The sequence below is a fragment of the Vanessa cardui genome, chromosome 24 (assembly GCF_905220365.1).
Source record: "Vanessa cardui chromosome 24, ilVanCard2.1, whole genome shotgun sequence".
Classification (NCBI taxonomy): Eukaryota; Metazoa; Arthropoda; class Insecta; order Lepidoptera; family Nymphalidae; genus Vanessa; species Vanessa cardui.
In genome coordinates, this window is record NC_061146.1 from 5821219 (window position 1) to 5844575 (window position 23357).

The 23357-nt window shown below is 31.2% G+C and overlaps 2 protein-coding genes across 2 annotated transcripts; one reads left to right on the plus strand and one right to left on the minus strand.

The window, feature by feature from the left end:
- Positions 1 to 2089: 2089 nt before the first annotated feature.
- Positions 2090 to 14907, minus strand: LOC124540170. The gene is made up of 26 exons (XM_047117628.1): positions 14344 to 14907; positions 13498 to 13621; positions 13259 to 13404; positions 12973 to 13127; positions 12762 to 12902; positions 12301 to 12382; positions 11966 to 12061; positions 11671 to 11888; positions 11166 to 11391; positions 10866 to 10981; positions 10206 to 10454; positions 9702 to 9853; positions 9034 to 9164; positions 8634 to 8719; positions 8284 to 8445; positions 8005 to 8193; positions 7822 to 7937; positions 7577 to 7698; positions 6994 to 7293; positions 6231 to 6379; positions 5998 to 6133; positions 5124 to 5220; positions 3772 to 3855; positions 2915 to 3018; positions 2617 to 2716; positions 2090 to 2362 (listed from the first exon to the last, which is right to left on the minus strand). Exons 3-26 carry the CDS (start codon positions 13389 to 13391, stop codon positions 2215 to 2217), a joined length of 3492 nt encoding a protein of 1163 aa, XP_046973584.1. The 5' UTR covers positions 13392 to 13404; positions 13498 to 13621; positions 14344 to 14907; the 3' UTR covers positions 2090 to 2214.
- LOC124540167 lies at positions 13677 to 21846 on the plus strand. Its single transcript, XM_047117624.1, has 5 exons — positions 13677 to 13957; positions 15180 to 15453; positions 16147 to 16749; positions 19099 to 20535; positions 20851 to 21846. Exons 2-5 carry the CDS (start codon positions 15261 to 15263, stop codon positions 21162 to 21164), a joined length of 2547 nt encoding a protein of 848 aa, XP_046973580.1. The 5' UTR covers positions 13677 to 13957; positions 15180 to 15260; the 3' UTR covers positions 21165 to 21846.
- Positions 21847 to 23357: the final 1511 nt, after the last annotated feature.

The window sequence follows — 23357 nt, forward strand, 5'->3', positions numbered from 1 at the left end:
AGACGCTTAAAATCAGTCAAACCGCCATAAATATGGTTACAGTCATCTCGCCAGTGTATCCAAGCATTCTAAGTGTTCAAAAATACGAAACACGTTAGAAAAATATACTTTACAGCTATATATTTTAAATACAATTTGTCACATCTATTAATATTGAAAAGCATAATATGAAAGAGATAGAAACTATTGCTATCCTTTTCACTTTAAGCACGAGGTCATAGATGTATTGTTTTTTAAAAAAAACCGTGCATAGCCAAGCGACAACAATAAGGGAACTTTGTTTGTACCGATATTATTGACATTTTGGTTGCGTCTAATTATTTGAATACCCTGAGTGTCTCTAATTATTTGACGCTGAGTGTACCATGAACTATGTCTAGTTGTAAGTTAGGTGTCACTGGTTAGGGTGTCGTCGTGACCTCTCTCGACAGCTCATTAGGTAACTTTAATTCGTCTTAAATAAATATAGAATCATAATTTAGAATATGTATTTTTAATTAATAAAATTAGCTTTGGTAATAAAAATTAAATAAGGTACGAAGGGAAGTATCGAAAACTCGATGAAGTTGAACGCGATGTGGAGCGACGTTCCCGAAAGAAATTGTTTTTAACAATAGAATCGGTCATGATGGAACAATCGTTCACTACGGGGCGTCCCGATTAATTGTATTAATATTAAGATATAAAGTGTATGTTTATTGATGTGTTCATTTTATTTATAATCATTACTTCTCTCCACAGACCCCCGAGGTAAGTGTCCCTAATTGACGATTATATATTGAAATGAAACGATCTTTTTGTCATGTTTTATTTTTCGCTTCGTTTTATGATTTTGTTTGTGTATTTTAGCTCTAGTGAGGGCCATTTCATTATTTATTTTCGTATACGCAAATGATAAACCAATAAAAATATTTATTATTATGTACACATGTTTCCCATTTTATGATGTGTCTGAATTGATATGTCTTTAATGTTTTATTTTCTTGCTTCGATGTGAATTATTCTCGATTGAATGATGATAAAATGCTGTTATATTTATTTGATGATATTTGACTGTTTTCGCTTTTCATAATGAATTGATTGAACAAAAGTGCAATGATGTTTCTAAATGTTCACCGAAAAACACGACCATTTATATTTATATTATGCGAGGTTTTTGTGTGATTATCAAATATATTTGGTGTTTTTTTTTTACATTTGCATTAAGTATATTTTCATCTGATATGTCACTGTCTTCACTGTTATCGATCTGTTGAAGGTGACAAGCTGATATATTATAAAAACGTGTTATAAAGGAGTTTGATTTTAACTTGGAACGGTGATTGGGAATTCCAAGTCGATTTTTTAGGTAAGTACATGATGGTGATGGCTGTGCGTTGAACTGGTAAGTTCTATATGAAAAACAAATCCTGAGTAGTTCAATTACAATATAGAGTTTAAAAACAAAACTACAAAGATCGTTGAAACTAAATATAAAACTCTTGAATTCTGTTAGTTTTGTGAAATATATCGATTGAATCTACAAAATCCTTAGTTACAATGCTAATGCTATGCTATATACTAGCAAACAGTTACTAAATAATCAGACGGTAATATAAATGACATACAAAATAATTACGTTTCATCTGCAAGCATAGTTATAAAACTATATAAAGCTATAAATGTAGGCCTGGGTTTTATTTGCCAAATGAGAAATTAATTTAAAAAATGACATGATGTTTTTAAACACAAATTGGTTTAAAATAGAAACCATAATATAAAAAGCATTTTTTTTTCATAATTTGCATTTATTACACAGATACAAAATAATAATTCTCATGTGTAATTGTGCGTATCAATCTAAAAATTTCTAGTTATATTTAACGATTTTTTCTATCACTGTAGAGTGTTCGTTGTATATGTGTATATTTCATATTTAAAATCATTTATTTTTCGTGGTTTTTTTTCCTAACACGTCATAATTTTTAGGGACTTTAGGCATATTATTTGAATAACCATTAAAAGTGATGCATTTTCTGACTTATTTCTTGACATCAAAGGAACGAAGAGATTGGCAATAAAATATATTAATAAAAGAGTTGTTTTATTTTATAGTATATATTTTTTGCTATATACAAACGTTTGAGGTACTGTACGTGAATAGTTTTGATTTTAACATGACATATATTCAAATATAATAATTAATTTTTAAAATAAAGCTACGAAATTAACATATTAGTATTTCTCTGTCGAACTTTCTTCGGGTGAACGAGTTTCCATCGACAAAGAAGAACTACTCGAGCGAATCATACGCGAAATCTTCGACAAAGAGGCTGTCGCCCAGGGCTCCAACGGACTGCCCGTGTCTAACACCGGAGACACTCTGAAATTATGAATTGCTTTATCGTCATTTTTACATAACCTAAAACAGCATTGGTTTAAAGAAAAAAAAAATTGGTCTTATTTTTTTGGCTTAACTTAGCTATGTGGTAAGAGTACTCTACTGTGCTACATAGAAAATATGGCTACCATAAACTACACTATTCTTCATATTAAAAGATTAAATATTTTTACTTCTTTTAGCCGTCGTGGGTCCAGTAAAATACTAAAAAAAGAAATCGAAATATTAATACATACCTATTACATCTAGGACGAGCTGTTTTTGGTCGTTTTTTCTTTGGATCTCTAACTCGACGAATTGGAGCAGCGCTTTCTACTTCAGCACCGCTACCTGGATCTGAAATTGAACCAATAATATAAATCTGCAACCTTAACATGTCTTAATTGTTTAACGTCCTATAGAGTTGAAATATAACCAAAGGATATACATAAACGAAAATTTAAAAAAATGTTTGTAATCTGTAAAGGATTGCTAATAGAATTAAAAAATATGTATATTTAATAGGAATTAATTATGAACACAATAGATTTGTACCGATAACATATAACGAATACTCGTCTGGGGTCTGTCCTGTAGCATACTGTATGCACAAAGGCCTGGCCGCCTTCATACGATGATCGCGCCTTGTTCCCATCGCACTGCAATGAAATTGCATTCAATTTGAGTATTGTAGATACTATTTATGCTTGTCAAAGAACTTTTACTAAGAAGGTATTAGACAACTTTTAGATGATTTTTATTAAAACTATTATTTCATTTCAAGATTTGAACTCAAAGGGAACAAAATGATCTCACCATATTTGTCAATGTGCTCGGCTAGTGTAACTATGTATATGAGTCGGCTTTATGGCAATTCTAAGAAAGATTTGGCTAGCCAAGGTAATGCGCATTTTCACGGTAACAAGCGAAACGTGGCGTCCACCGAACAGACAGAGAGTTTGGTAACTCGTTTACTAGAATTTAACTATTATTTTATTCATAATTTTCACACGAATAAGATAAATACCAAGTTCCCTGTCTGGTTAAAGCTTATATTTCCTTGTTCAAAAATCGAATCGAGAATCAGATTAGTGTAGGACCATAGAAATTAAAATGAAGTTGCTGGAGCTGAAACTTGAAATTTCAAGGAAAATTTACAAATTCCACTCAATAAATGCTAATTTAAGCAACTATTGCATCGCCATTCTGGTAATTTTGGACCCCTATTTTATATTTGTTCCTTATTGGTCTAGTGAAGTTCCATATCGTGGGACATCTCCTTACCTCTACAATCTATAAGTATAATAATATCTAAACACAGATTAAAGTTAGATAATAGCTTTCAATGTCTGAAACATATATTATGTCAACGTTCACAATGATAAGCAGTAAATATGATTTAAATGTCTCACGAGTTATTTCCGGAACTGAGCTGATCTTCAAGAGGTACATCACTCTCAACCGCACTACTCTCTGATGCCACTAAATACATAGATCTGAAAAAAAAAACATTCAACATTTCCGAATACAAATACAAATCGTTTATTTAAATTTTATGGCAAGGTTTATTATTTATTAAATTAACAAATATTTAAACGTTAAGCTGACTTGCGTAAATAACCCTTAATCTTGATGAAAAAAATATATTTCGTCTCTTATAGGTATGTACGTATCCTATGTTTTAAGTTAAAAAAATATTTTGTGATTTTTCTAAAGGTCGGTAATGATTGTGCCTTCTTACTAACTTATAATGCATAGTAGCATACTGGATTTTTAAAGCAAATCTATATTATAAATGTGAAAGTAACTCCTTTGTGTGAAAGTAAACCGAATATTATGAAATTTGGTATGAAGCAAACATGAACTCTGAGAAAGGATACTCTTTTGCCTAACACATGGCAACCAACACCCTAAAACGAACGAAGCCGCGGGCGAATGTTAGTTGTTAAATATTTTCTAATATTATTCCGTTAAAATGCTAAATTTTAATACGTATGCTATTCAAATTCGTAGAAATTCGATAAAATATTTCCCGCTATTTTTATATCAATTGTCTCAAATGAGGAATGGCAACGCTGACTTAGTTCGCATTGCTACTCGACTATTTGGCTCGCGCCCAAAAACGTTTCCGGTTCCGATGTCACGGTTACGATCGATGAACTAATTGATAAAATTCTTAGCTCATTCCTTCGCCGCAAAATTTTATCAAATTTTAGAATTAATTAATGTTATTAATATTCTTCATGATATTATATTTATTTTAGTTATGAAATAGAACAATAGGCTATTTCAATGGTTTTTAAAATTCATTTTATATTATTTAGTATAGGTTAAGGAACCCAGCAAAAGTTGATTTTTTTTATTTCTAGTTCATATTTCATTAAGAAAAATATTTAAAAATATAACATCATAAAAATTCCCATTTTAAGTAGCACCCGAAAACTCTAAGTGGACAATTTGGCGCTGCAATGGGGTCGGTGACAACACGTGCTTATTTCAATCTGTGGTACATATAGTAGGTAAGCAAAGTTAACAAGCAAGTGACTTCATTATAAGTCCGGCCAATCAGGAGCGTTTTGTGTCACGTGAACAAATGTTTAAAATAATGCAATTTTATTTATGGATTTTTAAATAAATTAAGTATCAATTTCAACGCTCGTTAAAAAATAACCATCTTTAAACTAAACTAAACATGATATATACTGATTACAATAATTGACACTTTATTTTTCGCAGTGTCAAATAGCCTATAATTTTTGTATACCTGGCTGGCACGTAGAGGTGTGGTGGGGGCGGCAGAGCTCTGCGGGAAGCCGACCGCGCCCGGCGAGCTCGTGCAGCGCGACCAAGCACGATAGAGTCTAGAAAGTAGATTACCCATACATATATTTCTGAATTATTTAAAAAACATATCTAAATTATACCAAGAGTAGCTCAAATAAAGTAAAAATGATCCAAAACCAGTGCACAACAGCCTTTACTAACAGCTAACTTAAGGTTATTATTAAGATAACTCATGATAACTACATGATATCAATGAAATTAAATTATTTATCTACATTTACTTGAGTTTTATGCAAGCCCGTCTACTCTTAGTAGATACCGACCACTCGTAAGATATTCTATCGACAAAGAGTGATACTTAACTTTTGTACAGGTATAGGCAAAGGGACATTATATTTTAGGTAGAGGTTGTTGGGGCATTAATTCATGCAATATATTTCCGTGGTTGTCATTCCTTACCATCAAGTGTTATTTACTGTTAACTGCTATCTACTGTTAAGTGCTATCTACTGTTAAGTGCTATCTACTGTTAAGTGCTATCTACTGTTAAGTGCTATCTACTGTTAAGTGCTATCTACTGTTAAGTGCTATCTACTGTTAAGTTCTATCTACTGTTAAGTGCAATCTACTGTTAAGTGCAATCTACTGTTAAGTGCAATCTACTGTTAAGTGCAATCTACTGTTTAGTGCAATCTACTGTTAAGTGCAATCTACTGTTAAGTGCAATCTACTGTTAAGTGCAATCTACTGTTAAGTGCAATCTACTGTTAAGTGCAATCTACTGTTAAGTGCAATCTACTTTTAAGTGTTATGTTAACTTCTAAGTTAATAGGTGTTAATTTATTCAATATTACCCGGTACAGGATCACTGTCAGTGTGTTCCTGACGATCACGTCTCCAACCAGAATCTGGGGGAGGTATGTCAGCCGCAACTCCAAATAATCCAGACACAGCGCCTGCTACTACCAGACGGGCTGATTTAACCGCAGTCTAAAAATATGATGAAAATCAGTGAATTAAAGATATTATAATATTGTTTACATATTGTATTCGTATGTATAAACACATATACATATATAATACTCACAGACATGTTTATATCAATTTCCGGAACGCCGATGAGATCAGCGGCTTTTGCGGCTAACAATTTTAGTTTTTCATCATTAGGATCCACTTTCTGTTCCATTGCCAGTAATTCACGGAGATAATCTCTGTACACCTCTTCGCTTACAAAAACTAAAAATAACATTTCTCGAGTTTATTAAAACATCAATCAAGATCTATTGCTCGTTTTAGCTTTCCATATGGTAGACACGGTAACTCGATTAGAAACATGTATGGTCTCTAGTGGATTATAGATGGTTCTAAAGGCTAAACCTATGTAATTTTCGATTTAACCAAAAATGTTCAGTTTCAGATTCATTAAGCAATGTTTCACCTCATTTTGAATGAGAGAATTAAATAAATCAGTGTCTAAGTGAGTACTCGGTGGTAGGACTTTGTGTAAGCTCTTTTGGGTAAGTAAGAATCACTCATAATATTTTCTACCACCAAATACAAATATAGCATTTGTTAATGTTCTGGTCCTCTGAACTTTCGGTACAAGATAAATAAACATATTAGGTCACAAGATTTTTGGAACCGGATCAATTTAAGAGATGGTAAATATTTTTTCACGAGTTAATTTCCATGGCCAATAGTGACCACTTACCATCGGGTGGTTTGTTTGTCAGTCTATCTACCCAATTTTCATGAAAGTAAAATGCTAAACACCGTCTAAATTTAGACAGCTTGTAATTAGTTTTGGTTTATAGAATCAATTTATTTAATTAGTCATGTGTTTTATTTACCTGGAGGTTTTACTATTTGCACCTTCTGAACATCTGGCGACGTCAAATCAACTCGTAGAATATCAATTTCCTTTGGCATTTGAGGTTGAAGGGGCATTTGAGGTTGAAGGGGCATTTGTAAATTAGGCGGTAATCTGATTTCGAGGTCGGTTTTTGTTTGCGATTGGTTTGTCGACACTGTTAATAGGTTCTGTGAACTTATCTGGTTGGTTGTGATCAGATCTTGCGATGGAGGAAATGCTTTTGGTATTTGTCCGTTGACTAAAAGATCAGGTGCTGGTTGCTTTTGATTTTCTGGAACTGGAACAGTATTTTTTGGAAGAATTATCCACTTAAAATCATTTACTACCTATATTTACAAACATACTTTAAGTATTTTGTTTTTTTAAGCAAATTTTTAAAATAATGTTGTTTTTAAATTGATTATAATTTAAGAGATTTATTTAATATGCTTATTCAAACGCTCTTAAATAATAGAAGATTTTCGATTTGAATTTTTTAGGTAAAAACCTAAACATGACTAATATAGTCACATTTCTACAACGATATATCTACTCGTGGAGTAGTAAGTAAACATACATACTTGTATTAGTAAGGTCAAGATCATGTGTAAATGCCATAACATTAAGGGCTGATGAGAGGGCTGGCCCAACTCCGGTTCCTGGACCTTCTGCTGTACCGACTAACTCTGGGGGTGGCACACACCTGTGACAATAAATATGACTTTAATCTTAAACTTCACTCGTTATTTATTTTCTATTTAATTTACCATTCAAACTCCTCGAAACTTAATGATTTGACATAAAATATGAGTTCATAAATACTCACGCTAATGGAGCTTTAGTGGGGGTCGATATTGAAACCCTGCCCCACATGAGACGTCGTAATTCTTCACCGCTGATTCCTCTTCTGCGCAATTCTGCTATAGTTACCTTTCCAACTCTCTGTGGAAAATGAAATTTAGCTATTATACTTTTAAAACTATATCATTAATATACCATAAAGATATACCTTCCAATTAGCTAATGCCCCTTTTCGTTGCTTGGCTCTGGTTTTGGCTTTACTTTTGATGACCATAACTCCTCTCTGTTCATACCGTGGATCATCTGATGGACCCAAACCTATGGAATATTCTTGGAGATACCTGTGTGCGTCCTCTTGGGAAACGGATCGTTCTAGTGACACTACAATTTTCGCCCACTAAAAGTAAAAGCAAATGATGAAAAAATAAGTAATAACTACGATTTAAGGAAGGTTTTCCATATCAAATCAAAAGTATTTTGTCATTACCTGTTTCACCCACTCCTTCTCAGACTGCTCGATGACGTGGGCATATGTGTTGCCCATCATAGCTATAAGCATGTTCAGCAACAATATTGGCACGAAAACCATGAAAACAGCGAATACTGTTTTAGCGAGATTCGGGTAAGTCGTTAGACCAAGATCAGAGTACTGTTGGGATAGAAAAAATATACATACGCTTACCAACTATTCCAACAAAAAATAAATCATTAAAAATTCAAATATACAATACTCCAAATATACATTTTCATATGTACCTTGTGACGGATTATTTATGTAGATGTATTTCCTTACGTTATGAAATGTTTTATACAAGCTATGAAAATGGAAAAACTTACACTATAATCGCCCAATGTTATTTGAAACAGCGCCATCCACGTACTGGGATAACTTGAGAAAAGAGTTGACTGAACATTAGGAAAGCCTGCAAAAAATAAAGAAAATTGATTGTTATTGGTAGCAGGGTTTTTTTAGGAGGAAATATTTGAGAGAAACGATCCAATGATAAGTTAGGTTATGGACAAATACAAACATCTTACAACTTATTCCATCTTAGCCAGTGTAATTATAGGAACACATTTGAATACTGCTGAAATTCGTAATTAGCGGCAAATTTATGTAGCATAAGTTCCGTTCAGTATCAAAGTGTGTCAGGGGTGCCTAATTATTTAGAGGTGAATCATTTATCATTTATTCGACAGCTAAAAGTGATGAAAAAATATTCTTCTTAAGATATACCTCTGTACAAAAAATAGAAGGACTGTGAGAATCCAAACAGTACAATGCAGTAGATGATGCCGAAAGTGAACATGTCACCAGTTATCATACTGTAGATCATGGTAACGAAAGGACCGGTTAATTTCACTGCTCTGAAAAATAATTTGCTTCATTATGATTTTGAAAAGGAAACAATACAGTTATTAATTACTGTATATTTACCTTTTTTTATTTTTATTTTGTCTGAACAAAAATAAAAACCATGGTAAATATACCGTAATTAATAACACTAATAATAAAAATAAACATGTTAATTTAAAATCTTATATGAAAACAATACAGTTATAATTTCTATTATATATACTACTACTATTATACATAATTACTATACATATACTATTATAAAAAAAACGTTATTGCTTCAAACTTCTCATTTAAAAATCTAAGCTAAAATAGACTTAAAATATGATATATAGACGAAAAATATGGCATCATCCAAATAAGAATGTGCAGAAACATAGTAGAACTCGGTAATAGGCGTGTATGGCCGATTTATTTTATTTCTAAATAATTTATATGTCTTTACTTACCTATGTCTCGTTGTTATAAAATGAAACGGTAAAGGCAATAAAAATAATTTTAATACAAAATGAAAATGATTTTGTTTGACTAATATTGATTTAAGTTACCCAGCAAAGAACATAAGTAGAAACCAGGATCCAGGTAATACGAAAATAAGTATCGCTTCTTCGAGTGTTGTTCGTCTACTTAGCCTTGCTGGAATACAAGCCAATAAGAGCAAATTCGATGCTAGAAATATAAATTTCGCTGGTTCATGAATCTGAAATTTTAAATCTTTTGAGAAGAATATATTGGTCATCATCACTACATATACATAATATAAAACAAGGTCGCTTTCTCTGTCCCTATATCCCTATATATGCTTAAATCTGTAACGCAACTGATTTTGATGCTGTTTTCTTTTATAGAGTAATTGGCGAAGAAGGTTTTTATATATAATACATGTACAATATAGTAAAGAAACACTGATAATTTTAGATTTTTCTAATGTGATGTCGTACATAAACAAATTCTGTAATACACTTATTATCAGCTTTGCACCCGTGCGAAGCCGGGGCGGGTCGCTAGTATACCTATATAAACATTTTTTTCTAGGATAATAACAATCATACCAATTGCTTGAAATACGCAATAAGCCCTTGATTCTTAATTTCATCCCCCTGCTGCAGAATGATATAACACAATGTACTAATAATAGTCCCCAACTCCGTCGCAAGTCGTATGCCACTTCTCGCGTCGTTCGCTTCGAGCCCCCAGTCGGGATGAGCATCAGCTTCCAGACTACTGTGTCTGAGATACACGGAGATTGAGAGTAAAAGAAGATGAAGCATTAAAATTAGTAGACGCTTGAGAAATTTCGTCTGAAACAATGTAAACATTATTATCATATGTTAGAAGTTCCTACTTTGTCGTAACGATTGCTTGGCCAAATTATATATTTAATGAGAGTTATCCACCAAACACCAGAGCTCGGTTGTTAACCGACATGCATTTATGTCATCCTCCACTTTCTTCAAACGATAAAATAATCTTTGAAGTAACTGGTCGTGCAACTTTAAGCAACAAGGCAAGATGTCAGCCAATATCATGCTCATTGTGAGCTATTAGACACAGCTGGACAAATCAGTAGATTCAGAAATAAATGAGAAAAGTTAAGCACGAAAGTTTTTCAAAATAATACAAACACGGTACACAGGACTTATGACAAGGGATGGCCAGAATTAATAAAAACACATATACTACCAAAGTTTCGGAGTATTAAAATCGTTTACCCTTGCAAATGTTTTCCATTTCTCTTCCAAAAGTCTTTGAATTATTCCTCCATCGAGCATATTAAGATGCTCTTGTTTTGTACCGTTAAGGATAATGAAGAGAGCCGAGTTCCAGTCTGCATAGAATAGTCACAGTTATAATAAATTTGTTTTTTCTTTTCTAAGAAATTCTAAATGTTTTCATTTAACCAAATCATTTAATTTTGTAAAATCAGTAAATAGGTTAAAACAATATTGTTAATCAATAAAGTACAAACATCACAATGCATAACATATTATATAAAATTATATTTTATTTACTAGTTCGTCCATCCGGTAAAAGCGTATCCAATGCATTTAGAGGATAAGCAGAACATGTAATGTTGGAATATCTCCAAAACTCTCTCGAAGAAAGTTCTAACATCTCCCTAAAGACAGAAGCTCTACCCAACTGGCAGGCCAATGTTAACGGTGTAAAACCAGCTTTATTTAATCTGCCGTTACTTGCTGGAAGTTTTGGATGGCGGAGCGCATAGCCAAACATGTCCTGAAAATATAAATTTGGTAATGTCTCGGCATCTGCTGACCAAGTGATGGAATAATAAATCTAAACTAATCTAAACCTTAATTTGTATAAGTCTACTGTAATACTATTTTTAACAAAAATCTTGTTGATACAGTAATTAACGTAAATAATCCTTGTTCACAAATCGATAAAATTATTTGTTGTCTTTTTGATTATTTGGTCTTCGTTACTTCATTATGCTATTTTCCAGCGACAATTTGATAAGTTCAAATTTTCGTTAGATTGACTTGAGCAACATACCAATTTATCACAAACTACAACCATATGAAGTATCATGTTTCCAAAAGAATCTTGCGAATCAGGATCAGCTCCTGAGTCCAAAAGAAGGTTATATACTGCTTCATTAGCGCAACATGCAGCCCAGGCGAGTGGATACTCTCCCAGATATGCTAGACCTTCGTAATTTGTCTGACGAGCTGGAGGAACACGCTGTTGGTCCCGTGGAAGAAAAAAACTACCTAAAAACGATGTACATTTAAAGTACTAAAATTGTATGCATTGGATCAACTTGAGTGGTTTTCAATATGTATTTTACCGATAGCTTTTTGATTTACGTCTGCTCCAGCTTCCACTAAATCTTGTACTAATTCATTATTGCTATAGGCAATGGCTAAATGCAAGGAACTCGCACCTGAAAGAATCTTTATGTTAAAGCGTGAAGAGAAATTAAGTATTGCTTTTTGGGCATTATTTGCGTTAGATGGACTGTTATATGAGACATTATTAATGTTTTAAGAGTTCAAATTAATTTATAATATATATTAGGACCGATTTTCGAAACAAAGGACTTAGTCTATAAACTCTAATCTAATCTATAAACATATATATGAAATAACTAATGTTAAGGAATACTTTAAAGCGTTGACTCACCCAAATACTCTTCACCTTCAACCACGTCCAATGACAATTTAGGAAAACATTTTACGAGTGTACGCGCTAAACGCGTATGTATCTGAAAATTGTAACCAAATAATGAGACTGTTTTAGAAGAATTTCTATTTTAATCTTTGGAATAATTGAATGGTGTACACAAAATAAAAATTGCACTCTATGTTTGATGATTTAGTGGCTGAATGAAAAGGCTGTTGATCCCGAGGCCAAAATTCAAATTCGGCAACGGTCTAGAAGGGTATAGGGTTTTCTGCCAATAACTTATCAGTAGCAACTCTGAGATTGAAAATTCTCAAATAGCACAATAATATCCAGTTTTCTGGTGTCCATAGAGAATGGCCCCGTCTTTGCAATCATATCAACTATCTGTATGAAAGCCGGACAATATATTTTTTTTAATTTTGGTGAGTTGATAATATATTGAAAACATGCACACAAACCTTAGTGTCGCATATAATAAGAACATGTAAAAGGGACTCCCCTAGCGCTCCACGATAACTCATCTGCCAACAAGCGGTGTGATCCTCCCATTGTGCGAGCGGATCGTGAGGAGAGAGTGAGGCTTCTATTGGCAATACCACCTAAGGATTCAAATAAGTTACTCACATTTAACGACTCTAACTTATATTAAAACTCATATGATTTGCATACTTGTTCCTGATCCCTAAATTTCCACCGCAAATACTCTGCCCTGTTGATAACCCTTCCTCTTCCACCCGCGTACATATATGCCGAGAACTCTTCACGAATTAATCTTTCTGCCGCCATCATACCACCTTTTGCGTAGGTCTCCAAAAGAAGACCGCCTAATTTGAAATACGAATTTGCTCATTATCGAGTATTTGCTTATAATTTTGTCTTATAATATTTTAAAGTTTAAAAAAGTAGGATTATTTAGAAAATAAAAAAAAAAGATTTTTGTTATTCTCATTGATACCTTTTTTATAATCAGCAAGTTTGTATAGAACAGTGTGGTCCTCGCTACTAGGTTGTGAAATTACTCGGTCAAGAACAGATCCAACCGCTTGTACACTTGAAGCTGAACAAAGCTTGCCCAAAGCGTCACCCATTTCACTGAACGATCTTAAATATAAAAAAAGATAGCTGATAGACGCAGTACTTATAAAAAAATAGAAATTTGTAAATATTTACTTCATTTTAAAATTAAAAACTTACAAGTACTTATTATTGTGATTTCATAGAAATGTGTTAATTATTATCATAAAATCTCCCCAGACATAATTTTCTAATTTATAATATTTTTTCAATATTTTTGTGGAGCATCATACATCTGAAATATCTGTGAAAAGGAAAATAGATTGATAGTGTGACAGTGACAGCAAAGTCAAAATAATTATTTTGTTTATTTGCGTTGATTGAAGTGATTTCGACTAACTTTTAAGTATCTCATATTTTAACTTAATAAACCAGAATAAGTAGAAAATATTTTTAAAATGATGTATTTAGTAATTAACAAATTATTTTCATTACATTATAATATATATTAATTTTTCTTGCAAACTTTTATCTCCAATTGTGTATGAATGGATAACTCTAGGAAATGTAGTATACGATATTGTAACAGACATGAAATAGCACACACAATAAGTTATAATAATTGGAAACAATTTTTCAGGTAATTAGCAATTTAAATTAAAAAAATATATATATTTTGCAGAACTATTTTAAAGTGAATTATCAAATCAATTTCAAATATAATTTTAGGAATTTTTATATCGACAATAAAGATATGTTTACTAGTTAAATTACTACACTACAAGCTTTATTAACATATTTCATTATGGTATCTTCTATCCAAAGGATTTAAAATCAGGCAAGCACCAATTCCATCGTATCCCAAATATCCACCCAAAAATGGTGGAATCTAGTCTTAAATGGGTTAATTTGGATCAGATATGACTTTACCCTGCATACACATTCCTGCATACACATTTAAGTTACATGTGTTACTGTTATACTTTGTCATGTATTATTTCATATTCATTATAACACACTACTTACCTGCTAAGACTTCAGTGTAATGTAAACTCCAGTGCAAATATGTAACACTCACACTAACAGCTATTAAGATACATATCGAAAATCACAAAATCTTCCGAAGAATATTATTATGAAACATTTTTATTAAGACAATCAAAATTAAGCAATAAATAATCATCAATGTATATTGCCTTACAAAATAGGTCACACTTGTTAAAACTAAATAATTAAGAATATATTTAAACAAATGTAATAAATAAGTTAAAAAATTTAAATGTAACAATGAACACAATGTTTCTTAGGTATTTGTACTTTTAAAGACACTTAAATAATATAAAAACATTAAATATTTTTGTTTTCACTACAAATTACTGTTACAGATTAATATTAACTATAAACAAAATGGTTACCATGGCAACTAATTACATGGTAAAATAGGGTAGTCAGCAGTTACTTAGCAAGTAATTGTGTTGAAAAGTTAATGAAAAGTTATTAGTGATAAAAACATGGTAAAAAAGGTTTCTTATTATCAATACATAATTTAAAATATGCTTTACAACATATGAGCTTCAAAAAATGTATCACAATTTTAATATTTTCTTTTAGAAATAATACCTTTCAAATAAATAATGCTAGCTAACTAGGATATACATAAATTAAAGTTATACTTGAAAATTTATACAATCAAAGATACCCTATTCTCAAATAATAACCAATAAATATAAGTTTATTTATATATGTAAAATCACATATATATGATGCAATATAAAATTATTCTAACATTAACAAAAAAAGAATTAATTTAAACATACTTTTGTATTTTTATAAATCATGTTAAAAACATTCTTTGTTCATAGGAGATTGAATATGAAGAAAAATGTAATGAAGAATTAAAGAATACAATCAAATTATGTAACCAGGAAATTCAATTTGAAAATATGCAGAATCTAGAAGAACTAGCAAATCATATAAAAGAAGAGGTGGACGATGATTTAAATGAAATGTATAACAAAACAAATAATGAGGTTGATTTTGTATGTAAGGTAGAAGGGAAAAGAAAACAGACAGTACCTGACTTAAATATTGAATTGCAAAGTCCGGTAATAAAAAGAAGCAAAACTAAAGGCAATGGTTAGTATTCCTATGTTAACGTTATGGGTTTGATACTTTACTGTTGAGATTGCCACTCTTTATCGTAGATATAAATAGGTAAGTAGCATATAATATCTTTGGTTTTGTTTTTTCATTTATTAATATTGTTGTGACATTAAAAAGAACATGCTACAATAATCACATTTTACAACAAAATTTTGAAAGAGATTTCATAGCATTAAATTGCAGCTTATCAATAATACTAGTGTTATTACTCCCAACTGGGTATTTTCTGCATCTTAATTATTATATGTAATTGAACTGCTTTTGGGTAATCTCACTCTCTTCTCTCTATAACCTTCTCCCATATTTTCATGGTATGTGACATGAGGGATAGACCCTCTATAGTTGTTATTATCCTGTACATACCCTTTATTTTTGAAGATAATCTTTCTAACAACTTAACTTAAAAATATATATCATCCTCCTGCCCTTATCCGAATATTATTTGGGGTCGGCACAGCATGTCTTCTCCTTCCATACTTCTCTGTCAGACGTCATCTCACAAGTAACCTTCTTTCTAACCATATCCTCTTTTCCACAATCCATCCATCGTTTCCTTGGTCGTCCTCTACCTCTATATCCGTCCACATCCATGCTCAGGGTTTTTCTCATAATATGTTCCTTAAAAATATATATATCAATAAAATTTTGAATGGCGTTCTTTTGTAGATTCACCAGTTACAGAAGCGACCGAAATAAAACCACATAATTCACAATTGATTATATTTACAACAAGATTAGATGAAATGTGTATTTTTAACAAGGATTTAAGTAGACTTAACCGATTACATATATGGAAAGAAATATTAAGAGAAAGTAAACCAATGTTATCTCAGTATAAACACAATGTCACTACCCAAACAATACACAAGTATAATAACTTACATAAATTGTATGATGATATAAAAATAATTAATGATAAAAATTTATGTCATATTAAAGTAGAGAATGATGAAACGACTGTTGATAGTACAAATGAAGATTTTATACAAATAAATGTAAATAATAATGATAAAGAAATAGACGAAGGAAAGCTATCATTAAATGATTACAAAAGAAGTGTTAATGAAACAAGAGTAATAAATAATAATGAGGAAATCTTGAATATACCAAATAATCAAACTTCAACTTCTGATGTTTTGGAAAGAACTCTTTCAGTAAAACCAAATATTATTTTCAATTCAGAGCGGGAAACTTTCAGTCCAAAAATAATAAATGAATTTGTAAAGCCCACTAATGGTTTAATTGAAAGAAGAAAATCCGATATTCAAGGTTTGTATTTTCTTATTTATAGTTAAATTTTAACTCAGTATAAAATGTTAGGGATAGAATCATTAGTTTCTTGCCAGTTCTTCTCTTTCGAATCTACTTTCCTTACCGGTGGTAGCTTTACATTACTCGTTAAAATTAAAAAGTGCTGCTGTGAGCGGTGGCGTAGCTATCGTAGGGCCTGGTTGTGCAGTGCACCAAGGCCCCGGAGTTCAAGGGGCCTCTAAACTTCTGCACACTAGATTTCTTATTAGGTATCTATATTTTTAAAGGGTAATTATTAGTTGATTAAGAGGGATGGGAAAAAGGGGATGAGGGCCCGAATATTTTTCTATGCACCGGGTTATATATTTAGCCTATTTGAATAAAGAATATTTTGATTTATTGGGTAAAATGTAACTATGTCTAAATCTCATCGTATTTAATTAATTCCAAACATAAGAGTGCTAATAATGTACTCTTTAATCAAAATCTCAGATTATAAAACAAAAGATACATACAGAGCATGGAGCAGAATAATGTAGTAACGAAAGTCAATACAGTAACAATTTTTCCGAGTAGTGTGACTCTGAATTAACATTCGTCAATAATTAATAACTAGTGGGTAAAAGATTTTTTCTGTAAAAGATTTATCTTATATAGCCCTATACAAGTTAACCTGATATTTGGACCTTTTTATAGACGATAAAAAAGGTCAAGGCCGGTTCTTCTCGGTAGAATCTACCTTCCGAAACGGTGGTAGCTTCACTTATTTGACGATTCAAAAGTGCTTGAAAAAGCCTACTTGAATAAAGTTTATTTTGAATAAAACTAATTATAACGGATGAATCGCGTATATTAATTTTTTTTTTTTTAATTATTTTTTAAACATCCCGACGTTTCGAGCACTTTGCAGTGTTCGTGGTCACGGGTAGACTAGAAAAAATAATTAATATACGCGATTCATCCGTTATAATTAGTTTTATTTAAATGTGTAATAATGGCGAAAATTTAAGACAACATTAAGTTTATTTTGATTTGAATTTGATTTGACAGACGAGCTAGTGATGGAAACAGAAAATATTTAGTAGTCCAAAATGTAACGTTTGTAAAACATTGTAACTGACGCGATGGTGTGTATTATGTGTGTAATTTTTGAATTCACTAGACATATAAAATATTGGGTAGATAGGCGACGGATCAGAAAATTCACATCTGTCAAAAAGATCAAGCTAACTTGTACAGGGTATAGTACCGCTCCTAGCCGGCCAGTAATTTATACGCTCCAGAAAATTGTCATTACAGATTTTGAATCTTATTAGCCTGTATTAAATGGTGTTTTTTTCTCCGCATTTAAAATAAATCGTGCCATACCCAACGCACTTTATTTACTTATCAAAAAATCAATGACGCCGAATTAGTATTTCATCAAAGACATCGTCCACATTTCCTTGAGCATCTTTTGCCATGGTTACAGATTTCACCATCCACGTCCCGTTAAAATATCACCTGTTCCATTGCGAGGGTATTTTGTTTTAATCATTCCATGATTGTTAGGTAATAGTCCATTCGAGCTATCTAAGAAGTATAGCAAAATTTTGACGCGATATCATTACTCGAGATCTTAGATAATGTCTATGATATTGATAATATAATCTATATACGATTTGTTTTGTATGTCGGTGATATTCTCAGAAATTTGGAAGTGAAATTAAGTGTACCTAAATAGTGAAATAGAACAGCGTTGTGTTCTTATATATAACATAAGAAATCAACGCAACACAAATTAAGCTATGTTATATAACATAGCTTAATTTTTAGTAAATCGCCGGTCATCTAATTGGCCAATTGATTTCATAATATCGTCCGGAAGTAACAAAATTGTTTTGTTAAGTAAAATCGCGTAGCTACTGACAATGTAAAAATAACGTCGGTGTTCCTGTATAAAAACGCATATTCTTGTCACTAACTTAACGAAGATGAAGCGGCTATGGCTGACATATAATTTTTTATAGTACAAAATAACGGAATATATTATGATGTATGTCGTTTCTTCAATTGTTTAAAAATCGAATTGTATTATAGTAAAACTCAATCGAACTGATATTGCTTGAAAACCCAACTAAGTTAAAAAAAAACATACAAGGAAATGAACGCGTGTAATTCTACTCCCGTGATTGAAATTTAACTTTGAGCTCAAATGTTGTTTTAAAATTTGTTTTCCTGTGGTTATCTCTGTACCAAATATTAATTACTTTAAATTCAAATTATTTACCTACATCATATTTTGTCACAGGCCTTTTAAACTTTTCCCATTCGATAAAAACTTTAACTGACTATTCTGTAGGTATAGTCTAATCACATTTGTTTCAGATTCAACAGCATTATTGAGAAGTTTGTGTAGTTCAATAGTTTACACAACGAGACTGGATAATATGTGTATAATGAGAAACACAATAAAATATCTAGATGGTAAATATGTATTAGAAGAAATATTACGAGAAAGCAAACCAAATGTTATTTTTAAACAAAAGACAGCACCATCGTCTATAAATAAAAAGAACTTTAAGAGATTAAAAGCTGAATTAAAAATACTCAACAATAAAAATAAAATTAAATCTTTAGATATTCGTTCACCAAAATATGTCAACATTAAATTAATACCTTCAGATGTTTATATTCAAATTACAAATCAATCTTCCTACGCTAAAATACTCGTAGATCCAAAAAGATCCAACGACATTGACGATCTCAGCAGTACAGCAATCTGTGATGTTTATATTTATAACCCAAAAATTAGGTCTATAGAAAAAGTCGAAGCGAACCGTGATATTGCCTTTCTGGTTCACAATAAATTCCGTGACATGACAGAAGTCTTCGTTACGGACGATAACGGAAATGTCACTGAACTTCGTAGATTTAAATCTCGAAATTCAGTCGAATTAAATAAATTTATAAACAATATCGATTCTAATAAACGGAAATTAAAAATGACAGCTTGCTGTTGGTTTCATAGAAACACGAATATCGATAAAGTTTGGTCGAATACAATCGCTCGATTCTTCAAATCGATGCATACTTGTCGACCAGGTAGCTGTGAGTGTTGTTGCAAACCACATCTAGATCGCCAATCGTTTGATACATCACCCAATATAAGTACTTGTACTGAAGTAGATAACTCATCCATCGTTAAACTTGAAAAGAATAGTTTAATAGGAAGATCACTTGATTTTCGTAAACCAATTCAAGTAATTAAAACTAATAAACATGATACAAAAATAAGACCATTAATGGTAGAAATTAATAAAACAGAAAGGATAGAACATTACGCTGTCGATTCCAGAGGACATATAAACTGGCAGATTACTTTACGACCATATAATAATAAACAATTAGATAATACAATCGCACAATTAAAAAACAGATCAAAACATATACCTCAACTAAAAGAAACTATAAACACTACAAAAGAACATGATATCTTTATTAGTAAACTTAGAGCACGAAATGTACCCTTTAATGTTATAAATTATCTGAAGTGTACGATTTTGCCGAATAGTAACGATAATATAGCATCTACGACACCGAAGCTGAAATTAATTAAAGTCATACATAATATAGAACACACAAGAACATATACATTACCATCTTTAATCAAAATATCACAAATATTGAAATCTAAATCTATGTCGAAAAAGAGACCAAAATTCGATCACGTGAACAAAATAGGCACAAGAGTTCCTGGAAACAAGAAAAATCTAGCACAAACTAATTCTGGACTCAATTCTCCTGCGAATGAGATAATTTCAGGTATAGTATTTAATGTTTTTCTACGCGTACAAAAGTTAACAAAATGTGTTATTACTTCCGAGCTTAGATCATTTTTTTATTATTTACAGTTAAGTTTTCATATTATTTGGGTTTAATTTTATTAGATTAATCATGTAGAAATATTAACTGCTAACTTATAACTCTGTATATCCTTGGAACCAATAACCCGAGCTAGGACAAGATAAAATCATGATACTATAATTTGTAAAGAAATGAAATGAATTTATTTTCATCTCCAAAGCTAGATATAAACTGCAATATCGCTAGTAAGTTTAATACTTTACTGTGTCACAGGAATTGTCTTCAAAATGGATCCAGTTTACCACCAAGGGAAAACAAATGATTCCTTTTCACCCCATAGACTAAGACCTCAACAATGGCTGGAGTCCATGCAAATTCATAATCCTACCACAAGCAAGATTATCAAAGAAGAAGTTGATGTTCAAGATGGCGATGAGACCAACGACAATATTTATAATAATAAAACGTTTGAGTCTTTTATTAAAATAGAAAATAATAACACAGATATAGCTATGCCCGTTATATCAAATGTATTTTCTCTTAATGATAATGATGCAAAGGACGAATTACTATTACGACAGGAATAGGTATTCGTTTGACAGGACACGCAATAAAAAAAAACAACGCCAAAATCCGTTAGTGGTGTTAGCCTGTCAGCAAATAAAAAAAAAACAAAAGTACGTGATATTATATGTACGTGATTTATAAAATGTAACCTATACCTACCCAATTTAAATGACATGCCTACTGAATAACAATATTTACGACCTATCAATCGAAGAAAGAGTAAAGTTAAACTAAATTTGGTTTTACGTATTCAGTAGGATGACACGTGTTATTTGTCTTTAGTTCTCTTATTATTACGATATAGATAGACAAGTAGGTGCTTTGAGAAATATTTACCATTAAAATTATAATATTTAGAACTAAAATGTTATGTTCCTTGTCCTTGTCGTTACACTGGCCTCATCACCCGTCAAAACAGACCAGTATTGCTATTTGGGGGTAAATATTTGATGAGCGTGTGATACCTATACTGGGTTGCACAAAGCCCTAAGACTAAGAAAAGTATTATTCACACTTTCGTACAACGCTCTATTTTTTGAAAATATGCTCTACATAAGTATATATTACAAAACCAATTCAAGCATAATGTAAATGGGAATATGTGTAGCTGTAATACAATTTATCTTAACAACTATGTTGGTGTTGTTATTGTTGATCTTTATGTAATAACAGGTGGAAACAAAATAAAATATATATTTCATGCTTAATGTTTTATTTTTGTTTTTATATATTATATGTATTCAATAAATGATTTGTTATTCAGGACGTACCTACTCACTCGTGTTTTGAATAATATTTTTTGTTTCAGTTGGTTTTTAACTTTTGTTATATATAATGATCAAACTTATATATGTGTCAAAGTATTTAAAATATAGATTTTTTTAGTCTCTGATAAAATTCTTCAAAGAAAATCTTATGGGAAAAAGTTATCGTCCGTGAACACCCGATTGGAACGTAATTGTTTTCGCTATATTTTGTTTAGTAACAATGAAATGAATTTACAATATTTGAAAAATGACGAGAAATAAAATTATAACCAAAAATTACGTTTAAACAATGTTATTGTCACTTACATAAAAAGAAAAGGTTGTTTGCACGTTCAGTGTAAGCCGCGTAATAGAACTTTATTCCAAAAATAAATATTTAAATTAATTACGAACAATATTTTATATCATAAATTAAAGTTAGACATGTAGTTTCAATTGATCTGTGGAAATTTAACACAGTTTTACGTATAAAATCACATAATATAATGCCTAAAACTTAAACATTGTAATCATAATCATGACAAGCTATTCTTTCAGTCCTCTGTATTATATAGTGCGTACAATATACAACACATGCATTTGTAATTATTTTTTAATATTAAAAAAATATGTATACCTACTGTTGCGGTGAGGTGTGAGGTGAAGAGGTGTGTTAATGATAAAATTACTGGTGATAAAAATTGAATCAAACAATCTGTTTTTCTTCTTTTTTTAGTCGGATTTTCATCAGACTTAACATGCTCACGATCTTCTTAAGACGAGCGCTATTTGATTTATAAACATTAATAAAGCACATGAAACTACAAATTAGTGTAATTTAGTTATAATTAATTTATAATCTATAGAAACTTAATAAATACACGTAATCATTGCTTGATGGTTTAAAATGCTTTGCTACTATGAAATCCGACACTACAATTTTTATTAGTAATTCTCTAGGTCTAATTATAAAACATTTGAACCTGGTTTATTTAACTTTGTCACACGATTAAAGTCCAATCAAATACAATTTTGGAGGTATATTCAAATAAAATAAATTTACTAACGTAAGACCAAACCGTTATGAGTGCGAGACGTGAGTACGAGCTACGAAACCGCGTACCTACATTGAATCGGTAACACGCTCTAAAAATAGAATTTTTTCGATCCCCTACCATTGAAACGTTACTCTCCCGAGTCTGTAACTCAAATTCTTTCTTGATAATTTACGCGACTGCCTACAACGTAATGTTATAACGATGATATTTTTATTTAAAGAAATATAAAAGTTATTATAAACTTATCACACTAACTACATATTATGTTATAGTATATAACATTAATAAATAAAGTGAAATCTAATTAAAGAAATAAAATTATGAAAGACATTAAAATCGAATAGTTAAAATGTAACTAAACAAATGGAAGGGTTATATTTATTAATTATTTAAAAGATAACAACAAGCA